The sequence below is a fragment of the Lampris incognitus genome, chromosome 12 (assembly GCF_029633865.1).
Source record: "Lampris incognitus isolate fLamInc1 chromosome 12, fLamInc1.hap2, whole genome shotgun sequence".
NCBI classification, from domain to species: domain Eukaryota; kingdom Metazoa; phylum Chordata; class Actinopteri; order Lampriformes; family Lampridae; genus Lampris; species Lampris incognitus.
In genome coordinates this window covers 7,406,917-7,422,964 of record NC_079222.1, presented here as the reverse complement: position 1 = coordinate 7,422,964, position 16,048 = coordinate 7,406,917, and the positions used below count along the sequence as shown (strand labels likewise).

Genomic DNA, 16,048 nt, shown 5'->3' with positions numbered 1-16,048 from the left:
CTGCATTTAACCCATCCCATTGTATAGGAGCAGTGGGCAGCTGGGACGGCCCGGGGTTCGAACCCAGGATCTCTTTGCTGTGAGGCGACAGTGTCGCCCGAATATAACACAAAATGAAGGCACTTTTTATTCCACTTCCGTCAATATATACAAAATAGGATGTCAATAATTTGAAGAGACATTCATTTTGAGGGGAAAAAGCAGCAAGGCTCACCAGTAGAGGGCCGTTTCCTGTCAAAAAAAAATCTAGGTGCTGTTTAAAAGATAAAAAAAGACAACAAAATACCATATCTCTGAGTTATGTTACGTTGTTTCATCTACCGGGGGAGGGGGGGGGGTGAAGATTTTTTAAAAATCATACAACTGTATTACCCATCATTCATTCACCTCTTCCTCTTACTTTCCATTTCCAATATTATATTCCTTATAAAAAAATATTTTCCCATAAACTCAGTATTGGTGACATAGGAAAGAGGTGAATGTGGCGTCTCAGTGGGGACTCCTGACTGTCAACAGGCGGTTTATTCAAAATGGCGTCAAGCAAGTCAATTCGGATTTCTCCGGGCTGATTTCTCCGGGCTGATTTCTCCCAAGTTTTACTACATTAACGTACTTCTAACCCCCTCATGTGAAAACAGCAAGCTTGCAAACAGTACAGACATGTCGTCATGTCAGAGCACACGGACTGTCAGACAGACACACAAACAGACAGACAGACAGAAAACCAGACAGACAGAGCTAGAGCAGCAGACAGGGCCAGACCGGACCGGACCGGACGGGACGAGACGGCACAGGGGCTGACACTAAAAAAATAAGAAAACATCAGACAAAGACTGGGGACACCTGGGCTGGGGTCAATTTATTTTCGAGTGCGTCTACTTGAACCGACGACAGAAACCTGACGTCAGAGCGCTCGGTGTCGATCTCCGAGTCAGCGGTGTGCAGCGGCAGCCTCACTTCCCACAATTCACAGGATACGAGGTCTTTAAAGCCGTCCCCTTCCTAAGTGGACCACACTGAAAATGGATTGAGCTCAGCCCTGACAGGCTGAAGGACAGAGAGGCAGACAGACGGAAGGAAGGAAGGACAGAGGGAGGTGGGCAGCCACACGGCGCTACAGACCAAGGGGGGGGGACAACACTGCGAGAGACAGACAGCTGAGAGGAAAGCCTAACGGGGCTGCAGAAAAGGGACCAGGACTGAATCCAGAAGGAAGAGGTGAAGGAGAAGAGGTACGGAGAGAGGGAGAAAGCAAGACGAAAGGCAAGAAATGGAAAAGGAGGAACCTGTGAATGAGACGAGAAGGAGGCGAGAAGGAGAGACGACTAGATGAAATGATGAATGGCAAACAAGAAAACAAGGAGGAGAGAGAGGAGAGCAATTGAGGTCTCCGCATGCTTCAAATGAACTGGCCACATCAGACAGCACTTTTTTTGGGTGGGGTGGGGTCCCCCCGGGGGGGCGGTCTCCCCCCCATTTTCTCCCCAATTGTATCCAGCCAATTACCCCACTCTTCCGAAGCTGACCCAGTTGCTGCCCCACCCCCTCTGCTGATCCCGGGAGGGCTGCAGATTACCTCATGCCTGCCAGCCCTGCCAGCCACATTTCACCTGACATTGAGGAGTTTCACCAGGGGTCGTAGCACGTGGGAGGATCACGCTATTCCCCCTCCCTCCGAACAGGTGCCCCGACCGACCAGAGGAGGCGCTACTGCAGCGATCAGGACACACACCCACATCCGGCTTCCTATCCGCGGACATGGCCAATTGTGTCTGTAGGACGCCAGACCAAGCCAGGGGTAACACGGGGATTCGATCCGGCGATCCCCGTGTTACCTCCGGCTTGGTCGGGCGTCCCTACAGACACAACTGAACTTGCCTGTTTGGGGGAGAGGGGGAACTGGGGGGAATAGCGTGATCTTCCCACGTGCTACATCCCCCTGGAGAAACTCCTCACTGTCAGGAGAAAAGAAGCAGCTGGCGACTCCACATGTATCGGAGGAGGCATGTGGTAGTCTGCAGCCCTCCCCGTATCAGCAGAGGGGGTGGAGCAGCGAACAGGACTACCAGGAACAGTGGGGTAATTGGCCAGACACAATTGGGGAGAAGAAAAAAAAAAAAGGGGGGGGTCTAAAAAAAAAAAATACTGACGGGTTTCGAAATGCAGCAATACTTTGATTATTTCATTATAAATATGATTTGTTTTAATTCGCACCCCATCCCACAGTTTTTCTTGGGCTTTCATCTAAAAGAACTAGCCTGTTTGGTATTTGTTCTTGTGTTCCAGTGTGCCTTGTCTAACTCTTCGACTAGTTCAGCATAAAGCTTACTCTTCCTCATGCTGCGTTCTACCTTCACCTAAACTCAGAAGATGACCAAATCGTCACCAAGCATTGGGTTTCATCGGTAGATCACTGCACGCTCTTTTTTCCCCAACAATTTCTCACTTAACTTGTCCATTGTTGCCTTCTCCATCTCCCTTTCCAGCCTAGACTATGAAACGCCCAGAGATGTTGTGATGGTCCTAACTTCTCCATCTCCCTTTCTAGCCTAGACTACGACACGCCCAGAGATGTTGTGATGGTCCTAACTTCTCCATCTCCCTTTCTAGCCTAGACTATTACACGCCCAGAGATGTTGTGATGGTCCTAACTTCTCCATCTCCCTTTCCAGCCTAGACTATTACACGCCCAGAGATGTTGTGATGGTCCTAACTTCTCCATCTCCCTTTCCAACCTACACTAAGACACGCCCAGAGATGTTGTGATTGTCCTAACTTCTTCATCTCCCTTTCTAGCCTAGACTATGACATGCCCAGAGACGCCATGGTGGTCCTAACTTCTCCATCTCCCTTTCCAACCTAGACTATGACACGCCAAGAGATGCTGTGATGATCCTTACTTCTCCATCTCCCTTTCCAGCCTAGAACATGACACGCCCAGAGATGTTGTGATGGTCCTAACTTCTCCATCTTCCTTTCCAACCTAGACTACGAAATCCCCAGAGATGTTGTGATGGTCCCAACTTCTACATCTGCCTTTCCAACCTAGACTATGACACGTTAAGAGACACCGTGATGGTCCTAACTTCTACATCTGCCTTTCCAACCTAGACTATGACACGCCAAGAGATGCTGTGATGATCCTTACTTCTCCATCTCCCTTTCCAGCCTAGAACATGACACGCCCAGAGATGTTGTGATGGTCCTAACTTCTCCATCTCCCTTTCCAGCCTAGAACATGACACGCCCAGAGATGTTGTGATGGTCCCAACTTCTCCATCTGCCTTTCCAACCTAGACTATGACACGCCCAGAGATACCTTGACGGTGCTAACTTCTCCATCTCCCTTTCCAGCCTAGAACATGACACGCCCAGAGATGTTGTGATGGTCCTAACTTCTCCATCTTCCTTTCCAACCTAGACTATGAAATGCTCAGAGATGTCGTGATGGTCCTAACTTCTACATCTGCCTTTCCAACCTAGACTATGACACGCCAAGAGACACCGTGATGGTCCTAACTTCTACATCTGCCTTTCCAACCTAGACTATGACACGCCAAGAGATGCTGTGATGATCCTTACTTCTCCATCTCCCTTTCCAGCCTAGAACATGACACGCCCAGAGATGTTGTGATGGTCCTAACTTCTCCATCTGCCTTTCCAACCTAGACTATGACACGCCCAGAGATACCTTGATGGTGCTAACTTCTCCATCTGCCTTACCAACCTAGACTATGACACGCCCAGAGATGTTGTGATGGTCCCAACTTCTCCATCTTCCTTTCCAACCTAGACTATGAAATGCCGAGAGATGTCGTGATGGTCCTAACTTCTACATCTGCCTTTCCAACCTAGACTATGACACGCCAAGAGATGTTGTGATGGTCCTAACTTCTCCATCTTCCTTTCCAGCCTAGAACATGACACGCCCAGAGATGTCGTGATGGTCCTAACTTCTACATCTGCCTTTCCAACCTAGACTATGACACGCCCAGAGATACCTTGATGGTCCTAACTTCTCCATCTACCTTTCCAACCTAGAACAGCTGGGAACCAACTTTGGTTTCAAGCCAATTTATATTTTGTCGAAATGCTCCGAATGGTTCAAAATCTGGTGCGTGAACTGGAACGGAACTGGTTCCATGCTGGTGGAAAGAGAGTAACAGAGTTTTTCCTCGAAGTTGCTCGTGGGCAGCAGTGAGAAGTTAACACGGCAGCAGAAGTACCTATGTGAAGAATGTTTGCCCTAAACACCCAGCCGATCACTGCTGGATGTGGGCGTAGGCTTCAAAATGTCGAAAATGTTTCGGAAAGTTAGGAAATAATGTCCGACTCTAAGCCCCCCTTTTGATTTGACCGTAGAAAAGCTCCTTCCCAACATTGTTCGACTTTCTGACCAGCTTTTTGTTTGAAGCATGCAGCGGACCTTACAGCAAGACAAGTGAGGGATTAACAGAGAAGAAGAGGATGAGAAAAAGAGACCCAGAGGGAAGGATGAATAACAAAACAGAAGATAGATAAAGGACAGAAAGACAGAAGGACAGAAGAAAAGAAAAAGAAAGGACTCATAAAAACAAGAGAGAGGGAGGAAGGTAGCTATGAGAGCATCCCTTAGCAGTAGCAGCCAGTCTGTACCTTCGTTGACTGAGGGGATGTTATGAGAAGCAGGGCCAGGGCTGGGGGAGCTAGGGGCCCCCTGAGACAGAACCCCTGGGGCCCCTGGAGCCCCAGGAGTAGTAGTGGCTGTGGCAGCTACAGCAGCTTGCAAAGGAAGAGAGGAGAGACACAGTCAAGAAGGAAATTAGAAGCTAAGAAAGAAAATATATAGAAATAGAAAAATTAGACAAAACTCTTTAGCAACAGCAAACGAACTACACGATAGAAAGAAGACATAAAACCTGCAACAGGAAAGCTGTGTTCAGACAACAGGCAGCGTATGATTAAAGTTGCTGGTCGCAGCTGTAATTCTTCAATTCATGTGTAATTTGTTTACGCCCTTATTGTATGAGTCATCTCTTTTGGCTATTCCATGTTTGAAAACTTGCAAGATTATGAAAATTATGCCAATCATGCGATTAATATATACGTCCAGGCTCCCCCTCCAATTTTTTGTCATCGCGGGAACTAAGAAGTGGGAACCAAAATTGATTTGTCCTTTAAGTGTGGTAGGTAAGAAGTGCAACACTGGAATCAGATTGTTTTTTCTGAGCATTTCTCAACTGTGTACACCACCCAACCCGTTATACTGCATCACCCCCGCCTCCTGCTTCACCGCTCTCACTGGAAATAATAGTCTGGCAAGAAGCCGCCTCGTGTCTGAACACACCTGAACAGGAATAAAAACTGAAATTACACAAGTGACGTTTCGACAAACAGCAGTGGATAAACAACCTCGAAGGACAGGAAAGACAAAAGGAAAGACAAAAGAAAAGATACAAAGATTAATATTAGATTTGAAACAGAGGAAAGTGAAGGAAATAAAAGCAAAAGCGCTCAAAGGAAAACAAAAAGATTATCTTTTTTTTCTTCCCAGCAGCCGCTTGGAGCAAAAACAGTGAAACAGCTGTTAGTTTGCAGAGAGACGCAGACAGAAGTAGACAAACATCCCTGGCGAGAGGACAATGACATTTTAATGGAGTCAAATAACTTACTGACACATCTATTTACACACTTAAAATCTTTTTTTAACCCATTCACAACTGAGAATTATATAAGACTCTCACCTCTGAATCAAATGGTAATATAATAATAATAATAATAATAAAAATAATTATTATTATTATAATAAAAATCATCATTATTACATTTATTTTATTATTATTATTTATTATTATTCTTTTATTTTTATTACATTTACTCTTTTCTAGACACCCAAAGGGCTTCACATTGAAGGATTGATTGAACCCTATTGATCCTAAAAATTTTTTTGTTTAACTCTTCCAATTTGTAATTAGCAATAGTTTTTGATACTGGTTTAAACAGAATTTGAATTGAATTTCCAACTGTTTTTTACGCTAGAGCCAAGATAGCGCAACATTTAAACTTTAAAAACTGAGATAATGACGTTTCAGATTTAAATAAATATTCTCCTTATTTTACATACACATTTCATTTCAAGAGCAAAATAAACAAACGTACAAACAATAAATATCTATATATCTCCAAAAGCATAGATTCTGTGATATTATGTTAGATTTTGTTAGAAACACATAAATTGAAAAAAATATCTATTCATACAGTGATTAGTAGAACCAGAAGAAAAACGAGGTGAACAGCAGGACTTTAAATAAACACTTACAGGTACAACAAGTCACAACATACAGGTCACATTTAGTACACAACACACACACGCACACACACACACACACACACACACACACACACACACACACACACACAGACCACAGAAAAACAGTCAAAACACTACACAGCCGTCTGCTGGGAAAAGACAGGGAAAGAAAGAAAGAACAAAAGAAAGGAAGAAAAAGAAGAAAGAAAGAAAGAAAGAAAGAAAGAAAGAAAGAAAGAAAGAAAGAAAGAACAAAAGTAAGGAAGAAAAAGAAGAAAGAAAGAAAGAACAAAAGAAAGGAAGAAAAAGAAAGAAAGAAAGAAAGAACAAAAGAAAGGAAGAAAAAGAAAGAAATAAAGAAAGGAAGAAAAAGAAGAAAGAAAGAACAAAAGAAAGGGAGAAAGGGAGAAAGAAAGAAGAAAAAAAGAGAGAAAGAACAAAAGAACAAAAGAACAAAAGAAAGGAAGAAAAAGAAGAAAGAAAAAAGAAAAGAAGAAAAAGAAAAAACAAAACAAAAACAAAATAAAGAACAAAAGAAAGGAAGAAGGAAAGAAAGAAAGAAAGAAAGAAAGAAAGAAAGAAAGAAAGAAAGAAAGAACGAAAGAAAGAACGAAAGAGATACTCGGCATGTGTTCACGCCAACCTTTTTTTCGACTGTTGGCAGTTTTTATTTCAAAAGTCGAAGGAGGAAACTACGCAGTGGGAAATGGAGAGAAGTTGTGTTGAGGGAAAAGCGTCTTGTATGTTTGAAAGCGGAGTTCAACACTCTCTTAAAAAGATGATACAACCATAAGAACAGAAGGGAACCAACAAGAGTTAAAGGGAAGGTTTACAAGATGGTAGTGAGACCAGCTATGTTGTCTGGTTTGGAGACAGTGGCACTGATGAAAAGACAGGAGGTGGAGCTGGAGGTGGCAGAGATGAAGATGATAAGACTTTCATTGGGAGTGATGAAGAAGGACAGGATTAGAAACGAGTATATTAGAGGGACCGCTCAGGTTGGACGGTTTGGAGACAAAGCAAGAGAGGCAAGATCGAGATGTCTTTATGCATTTTCAATAATCCAGGTAAGAAAATCAATGAAAGTTGAATCAGTTCATCTGGATACAATGTTTATCGACAGATATGCTTCATCACTCATCTACGCCTCATCTTCATCTGGATATGTTGTATCCAGAGGAACTGATTCAACTTTCTTTGATGAGACTGAGATGGCTTGGACATGTGTGGAGGAGAGATGCTGGGTATATTGGGAGAAGGATGCTGAATGTGGAGGTGCCGGGGAAGAGGAGAAGAGGAAGGCCAAAGAGGAGGTTTATGGATGTGGTGAGGGAGGACATGCAGGTGGCTGGTGTGACAGAGGAAGATGCAGAGGACAGGAAGACATGGAAACGGATGATCCGCTGTGGCGCCCCCTAACGGGAGCAGCCAAAAGTAGCAGTAGTAGTAGGAATAGGAGGAGGAGGAGGAGGAGGAGGAGGAGGAGGAGGTGTGTAATTTTCATCCAGGGATGGAGGTTTCACTTTTTTTTTTCCAGTTTTCAACTTTTACAGAAACACTGGCCATTTCTTCTTGGTTTTGGATTGTGGATGTTTTCACTTGACTATTGAAGAGGAGGTGTAAACCGTCACTGAATCTTTAATTTTATCAAACTGTTTTTCAAAAAAATCACTTCATTCTTGATCTTAACCATGTCCTCTCACCCTCACCTCTCTCTCTCTCTCTCTCTGAAGGGTGCAGTATATTATCAGGGCCTCTACACCAATTTCAATAACAAAAAGGGGCTGGGGGCCCTGGCACCCTTGAACACTGGACAACATTAACAGATCACAATGGGGGCCAACACCCACCGACCCGGCCCGAGCACACGGGCTGAGGCGTGCTCCTACTCAGGTCATGCCCTAGCGGTTTCCTTGAAAGGCGCCATGAATAGGCGTGTGGCGTGAATAAGTGGGCACCGGTGAGTCCACACGTTTGTCACGCCTGGCCCCCATTACGGCGCTACAATGGCTCTGGGGGGGCCCCAACACGCGTGTTACACCACCCCTGCCACATGTGGGACAGAGGAAGTGGGAGCGTGTGTGTCATCATGTACCGCCGTAACGTATGCGTGGCGTGTTCACGTGCGTGTGTGCAATAGTCCTGCGATGTGAAGTACGGCAGATCGACTCAAACTTCACGCTTCAACTTTCTGCTGTTTGATACAAACGGAGAACTCGCACGGTTCTCATTTTCCATGACTAACCTACAAGAGAACATGTCAAACAGAGATACACAACTCGCTTATTTCTGTCATAACAATACCTTTAAAAAGGTAGCCATAACAAATTATTATTAGGCTTTTTTAGACCTTTTTTAAATGGCGGATAAAAGCAGTTTGATAATGGCGACTGGACAACAGACACGAGCTAAGCCACGTTGGCTAGCCAGTACAGTCTCGGTTGTTTTACACCGTGTAAGAACAGCCAGCAAGAGTTACAGGGGAGGTTTACAAGACGGTTGTGAGACCAGCTCTTGTATGGTTTGGAGACAGTGGCACTGATGAAAAGACAGGAGGAGGAGGTGGAGCTGGAGGTGGCGGAGTTGAAGATGTGAAGATTTTCACTGGGAGTGACAAGAAGGACAGGATTAGGAACGAGTATATTAGAGGGACAGCTCAGGTTGGACGGTTTGGAGACAAAGCAAGAGAGGCGAGATCGAGATGGCTTGGACGTGTGTGGAGGAGAGACGCTGGGTATACTGGGAGAAGGATGCTGAATATGGCGCTGCCAGGGAAGAGGAGAAGAGGAAGGCCAAAGAGGAGGTTTATGGATGTGGTGAGGGAGGACATGCAGGTGGCTGGTGTGTCAGAGGAAGATGCAGAGGACAGGAAGAGGTGGAAACAGATGATCCACTGTGGCGACCCCTAATGGGAGGTGAATATTTTTTTCCTAGGATGAATCCGGAAAGTTCCCGCCCTCAGGTACTAGGATTGGCCAGATCTGTCTGTTAGTCAAGGCCAATGCGAACGCGCAACAACCCTAACCCTAACCCTAGCCACGTTTGCTAGCTAACTGTTAGCCATTAGCCACGTTTGCAACCAAGCTAACTGTGCCAACTTAACAGTGTGTATGGTTAAGTGAATATTTTTTTCCTAGGATGAATCCGGAAAGTTGACTGACAGGCAGATCTGGCCAATCCTAGCGCCTGAGGGCGGGAACTTTCCAGATTTATCCTAGGAAAAAAATACTGGCTAACGGGAACAGCCGAAAGTAGCAGTAGTAGTAGTAGTAAGAATAGCCTACTACTTACAGCATCCAGGTGATTTATCATGCTCGTTTTGCCACCGTGGTAGGACTGTTTCAGATTGCATATCTGGCCTTGTCATCGCTCAGTTTAAAGTGTTGCCACACAGCCGAGGTCTTCGGCATTTTGTCTTCCCGGTAACGGCCAAAGTGAACTGAAGCGTGACGTGACGTCACTGCTGCGCGTGAGCGGGACGTCAGGCGCCGCAGCCGGGATCAGGGAAGCTCTGGGAATCTCTTGCCTCATTTTGCTTTCATATGAATGCATCTATGTTTTACTTTGTGTTGGTGGGTAGAATAAAAAGTGCTGGCTTGCCAAAAAATAATAATAATAATGAGGTGCCGCAGCTGAGACAGTATACATTTCCACATTTTAACAGTGCAATTAAAAAGTATAAATATAGTACAAGAATGGGCTGATGAACGTTATGTTGCAGTTCGCCTTTATCGATGGCAGCCTACATAAAAAAAACAAAAAACAATAACAACAACAAAAAACTCAATATCCGGATCCCAAAATTGAAACTGAATACCTACCCAAATGAACGAATATCCAAATACTCAGGTCCAGCCTTACTAATTGCCTGTATACATGTTTGTGTGTGTTTGTGTGTGTGTGTGTATTGAGCTATTCCAGTATGGGAGGGAGATGGAGACAGCTGGTTAAAATGACCCCTCCAGTGAAACAGAGAAAAAGGCCCCTCCAGTGAAACAGAGGTGAGTTCAGGTTTAAGTGACTTCTCCATTTTTATCCATTTCCTCCTGTTTCCTTTCTCTTCTTTCTTAAGGTTTTTGATTTATTTTTCTGAAACCTTTCCCGTCCAGTTTGAAGCAACCATCGCATTTGCAGTGATGCATCTGCATTTCTTCAACTGCTAACACGCTATTCTAATCAATAACTGATCAATAAATGATTGATATGATCGCTGTGGAGTATCTTCATGTTTACTGGACAGAACTGATTTACATGTTATGTCTTTCTGGTGTGGAAAAAGACAGAATCGAGCAGTTTTATATCGATTTCTCGTGGTAAGCCCTGATCTGGTAATTAGAAATGAACACTGGGGAACTTCTCCAACATGGACGCTACATTCTAGCTTGTGTTCTGTAACAAAATGGATATAATATTAATTTTTTTACACAAGTTTAAACTTTGCAAACGCAACTGCAAAGACGTATTTACATTCTGTTACACTACACACCACAAAATATACTGTAGCCCAATCTAAAGCTTTCATTCATACATTTTAATCAAGATAATTGTAGGAAAATATCACGAGAAAAGAGCATCTGCACACTCAAATCTGTGCAAGAATCTTTTTTTAGAAGGCTCGTGCCTTGAAGAAGGTCTCTGACGGAAAGCTTACAAATAAAGAAAAAAAGATTCTTGCACAGATCTGAGCGTGCGGATGCTCTTCTCTTCCCCTTCAGTCTGATTTTTTTTCCCGCTCCAGCACCTCAGCAAAGTCTGTTACCGGGTGAGCGGAGTACATTTTTCTCCAGGAAACTAGCAAAAGCCATGAGTAAGTTTATCTTGGTTGTACTGGTCAGTAGGGATGCATTATTGGTACAGGACATCGGGCCGATACCTGGCTAAAACTGAGTATTGAAATCAGAGATTTTACTCAAGACGAACATCAATTACCAAAAGTCATAGGTAACAGCTCATAGAGCAAAGTAAAACGGCTCGATCAACTACACTTTTGGCACATGGCAGCCTGCATTTCTTTAATGGTGGAAAAAAAAAAACAGATTCTTTATCAATTATTTTGCTCATTGACTCCAAACTAATAGTTTTAAGTCCGCACTGTTCAGCAATAGTAATGGATCGGATTGGCGGTATCGGCCAGTATTTGTGGTATCGGCCAATACTCGGTATCGGCCAGTATTTGTGGTATTGGCCAATACTCGGTATCGGCCGATACTGAGAGATTTGTACTTGGAAGTGGCAATGAAAAAATGGTTTAAAAAAACGAAAACATCCATAAATAGGTGTCTTGATGCCTGCTCAACAATCCAGGTAAGAAAATCAAAGAAGGTTGAATCAGCCCATCTGGATACAATGTTAACGTTGTATCCAGAGAAGGTTGTATCCAAAGAAGGTTGAATCAGCCCATCTGGATACAATGTTAACGTTGTATCCAGAGAAGGTTGTATCCAAAGAAGGTTGAATCAGTCCATCTGGATACAATGTTAACGTTGTATCCAGAGAAGGTTGTATCCAAAGAAGGTTGAATCAGTCCATCTGGATACAATGTTAACGTTGTATCCAGAGAAGGTTGTATCCAAAGAAGGTTGAATCAGCCCATCTGGATACAATGTTAACGTTGTATCCAGAGAAGGTTGTATCCAAAGAAGGTTGAATCAGTCCATCTGGATACAATGTTAACGTTGTATCCAGAGAAGGTTTTATCCAATGAAGGTTGAATCAGTCCATCTGGATACAATGTTAACGTTGTATCCAGAGAAGGTTTTATCCAATGAAGGTTGAATCAGTTCATCTGGATACAATGTTAACGTTGTATCCAGAGAAGGTTGTATCCAAAGAAGGTTGAATCAGTCCATCTGGATACCACGTTAACGTTGTATCCAGATGGACTGATTCAACCTTCTTTGATCCCTAAATATAAGACTCTAGTTGTACTGGAAAGGTCCCAGGTATGAGAGTGAAAATGAAGTTGAGTGTAAACCAGGAAAAAAGTTAAAAACGGAGTTTGCATGTTGGTTAAAGCTTCACTGAATACAATAAATAAATAGATAAATACATTTTTCAAAAACTCCGGTGACAGAAAACATTCAGAGCAACAATCTCAGGTACGAAACTCTTACTGGATGCAGGAGCAGCACCATAGCCCACATGTCAAACCCACCACAATGGTCCCAGAGAGACCCCCCGGTAACGACGGCAACAATAAAACAGCCTCCTCTCGTGAATTCGTGCTATCATAAGGCCCTGCTGCCTGTGGGCCGCGTTACCATCCCTTCCCTCTTTCACCTCCCTCCCCAAACGCCCCAGGGCCCAAATCAAGCGCCTCCTTTTGTTGTTACCTTGTTTGATCTGGGCCTGTAAAGCCGGGTTGGAAGGCTGGGGAGGGGTGGCGGACGTCTTCCTTGGAGTCTCAGGGGTCCCGGGTCTGGGAGGCCTGCAGCAAGACACAAAGAGGAGGGCATGAAATATTAAGGAGCAAGGAGGAGAAGAGAATAGAGGAGAGATTGGAGGGAGGCTCACTCGCTCACTGACGCAGGTGTTACACACACACACGAGGGGGGGATACACAAACACACACACATTCGCGCACTCACACGCACAAACGTGCACAAACACTTCCCTCTTGTCTCGGCTTCCCGTGACCGACTTATTGAGATTCTGTTGTGCAGGTCAACAAGGTGTGTGTGTGTCTCTGTGTGTGTGTGTGTGTTTTTCTCATAAATAACATTAACAGTGTAGGACAAACACTGTTCCCCCTCTACTGTGTCAATTACAAACAATTTAGGAGGTGGAAGTCAACCAATCAGAATCCAATAGGGTCAGAATAAATGACAGGTGATGACCAAGTTATTCCGAAGAGCTCCGCCGGTGAAATAAACAGTACAGATCACTTTTAGACTGAGTCGCTGTGCAAAAACTGGCATCACGGGCGCCGACCGGCGGCTGAAAATCACTTCCTGTCAACGGCGTGAGCCGACTTTCGTTTAAGGTACGTATAGGTGCCGCGTTTTGTAAACTATCAACAAGGCGAAGGAGGAAACTTCCTCATCTATTACAACACCGTAACTTAGCTTATGAGCAGGACAGCACATTTTATAACAACAAAAAACAAAAACTGATGAACTGATTTTAAATCCCTAGCCCTTTCTCACTTTCAGGGCATTAAAGACCCTACCAAGTGATAGCGATGGGCAACACGGGAAATATCACAATAACCACAGGGAAAGTCACAATATCAAAATATATCACCATATGTGCTTACATATGCTACAATACCACATTTTATACACGATAATACCACATTTTACTCCCCTTTTTTTACCCCAACTGTACTTGGCCAATTACCCCACTCTTCGGAGCCATCCTGGTCCACCTCCTCTGCCGATCCGGGGAGGGCTGCAGACTACCACGTCTCCTCCAGTACATGTGGAGTCGCCAGCCGCTTATTTTCCCCTGACAGTGAGGAGTTTCGCCAGGGGGACGTAGTGCGTGGGAGGATCACGCTATTCCCCCCAGTTCCCCCTCCCCCCCGGTCAGGCTCCCCAACCAACCAGAGGAGGCCCTAGTGCGGCGACCAGGACACACACCTACATCCGGCTTCCCACCCGCAGACACGGCCAATTGTGTCTGTAGGGACGCGCGACCAAGCCGAAGGTAACACGGGGATTCGAACCTACGATCTCCGTGTTGGTAGACAACGGAATAGAACGCTATGCTGTAAACTTGGCACTCAAGGTTCCTCTTGTACTGGGAGAGAACCGACCCTGAGGAAGGAGCTAAAAACCTCTCCAGAAACGGTGTTCTAAGAACTTCGGTGATTCCCAGATCCTGCAGTGTGGACACCATCAAAGTTCCTAGTTCCTCTAGCAGTTCTTAGAACTACGAAAAAGTTCCTCCGGTCCGAAAGCGCCTAGCATGACACGATATCTGAATGTCATCACAACAGCACGCTAACATTCAATGACTGTCCGGCCCGACTAAATGATCTGAAAGGAAAGGACAGGACAGGACAGGACAGGACAGGACAGGACAGGAGAGGACAGGACAGGAGAGGAATGGGAGAAGGAGAAGAGAAGGGAAGGGAAGCGAAGGGAAAGGAAAGGAAAGGAAAGGAAAGGAAAGGAAAGGAAAGGAAAGGAAAGGAAAGGAAAGGAAAGGAAAGGAAAGGAAAGGAAAGGAAAGGAAAGGAAAGGACAGGACAGGACAGGACAGGACAGGACAGGACAGGAAAGGAATGGGAGAAGGAGAAGAGAAGGGAAGGGAAGGGAAGGGAAGGGAAGGGAAGGGAATAGAAGAGAAGAGAAGACAGGAGAAGAGAAGACCTTTCTCATTGGCGAAGGAAAGGACCAATTTAGCTATATGGCCTCTGTTATGGGACCATTTATTGCAGGGACTCTTTAACTTTTCACCGCCTAGGACCCAATCTGAGTAAAACTAGTCTGTGTGAAAGAGAGTTGTGCTCACAGGGGACACACCACTATAATTATGAAGTGCAGACCCATCAGGAGACTGACACCCACCCAATTAAGGTGCTGAAACAAAGTTGAACAGATTCCTTTGGCTAGTCAGTAGAACGGATGGTACAGAAAGTTAATAATTCAGTTATCTGCTAATCTGAATGGATTTAAAGTCATTACACTGCCCAGCGTTGCCTTGCTATTGTGTTGTATGTCCTGTTCTCACACATACCTATAACACCCTGCGTACCTATCTTAATTAGATTTACATTGTTTACCATGCAACACACTCACTGCCAAGACAGAATAATAATAATTATAATAATTATTATTATTATTAGAATCGTCAAAATGAACTAAATTACCTTGGTTTTTGTTGAAATTAGTTTAAATGCCCCTTAGATCAACATACTACATCACATACAATATTGTTAGAGAGGAGCTACAAGTTTTGAGGAAGTAGTGCATATTTGTAATTAACTGTAAAGAAAAAAGCTTTTATATGGCTTTCAAATGGATAACAGTTTGCTTGCTGGTAGCCATACCAACATGTACCCTGGCTCTGCCGAATGACCGAAGCTAAGCAGGCGTGGGCTTGGATATTACTTGGATGGGAGACCTCCCGCGAGAACTGAGTTGCTGTTGGAAGTGGTGTTGGTGGGCCAGTAGGGGGCAGTCTTCTGTCTGGTTCTAATAAAAACATCAATAATCAAATTCCAATGCCCCAGTTCAGTGACGGGGACACTGTGCCATCCTTCGGATGAGACGTTAAACCGAGGTCCTGACTCACTGTGGTCATTAAAGATCCCACGGTAAGCTGGTGTGTGGTGAGCGTTCTGGTGCAAAACGGCTACACATTGGTGGTGGTTAGGGTAAATTTCCCCGCTTCGATGTGAAGCGCTTTGGGTGTTAAGATGAAGCACTATGTAAATATAATCCATTATTATTATTATTATTAAAACATGTCAAGTACAGCTGAATTACACTTTAAGTCATGATGACTTATAAACCCTGCAAAATTTTATTTGCAATTTGCAGGTCAAATGATCTTTATTAAAGCTGAAATCCAGGATTTTCCCCCATTAATAATTAATCATTTTATCTGTCTGGACCATGGAGTCAGGTTACATAACACCGTCGTCTTTGCCAAATTTTTTTGACCTGGTAGGATGAACACTGGTGCAGTGGTAAACACGTTCCTGCTCGAACAGGGAAAAGGAAACATGATGCCGATGTGGCCGTGATAATCAATATGACTGTACAACAGTGTTCCCATATCGTTTGCTGTAGTTTATTAGACTGTCTCTGT

General features: G+C 44.3%; 1 protein-coding gene across 1 annotated transcript in view; it reads right to left on the bottom strand.

Moving 5' to 3' along the window:
- Nucleotides 1-16,048, bottom strand: part of LOC130122149 (WD repeat-containing protein 7) — a 176,473-nt gene that overhangs the window by 96,616 nt on the left and 63,809 nt on the right. The window contains exon 17 of the mRNA XM_056291190.1: nucleotides 12,622-12,716. Coding sequence (XP_056147165.1) covers nucleotides 12,622-12,716 — 95 coding nt within the window. The remainder of the gene's footprint in view (nucleotides 1-12,621; nucleotides 12,717-16,048) is intronic.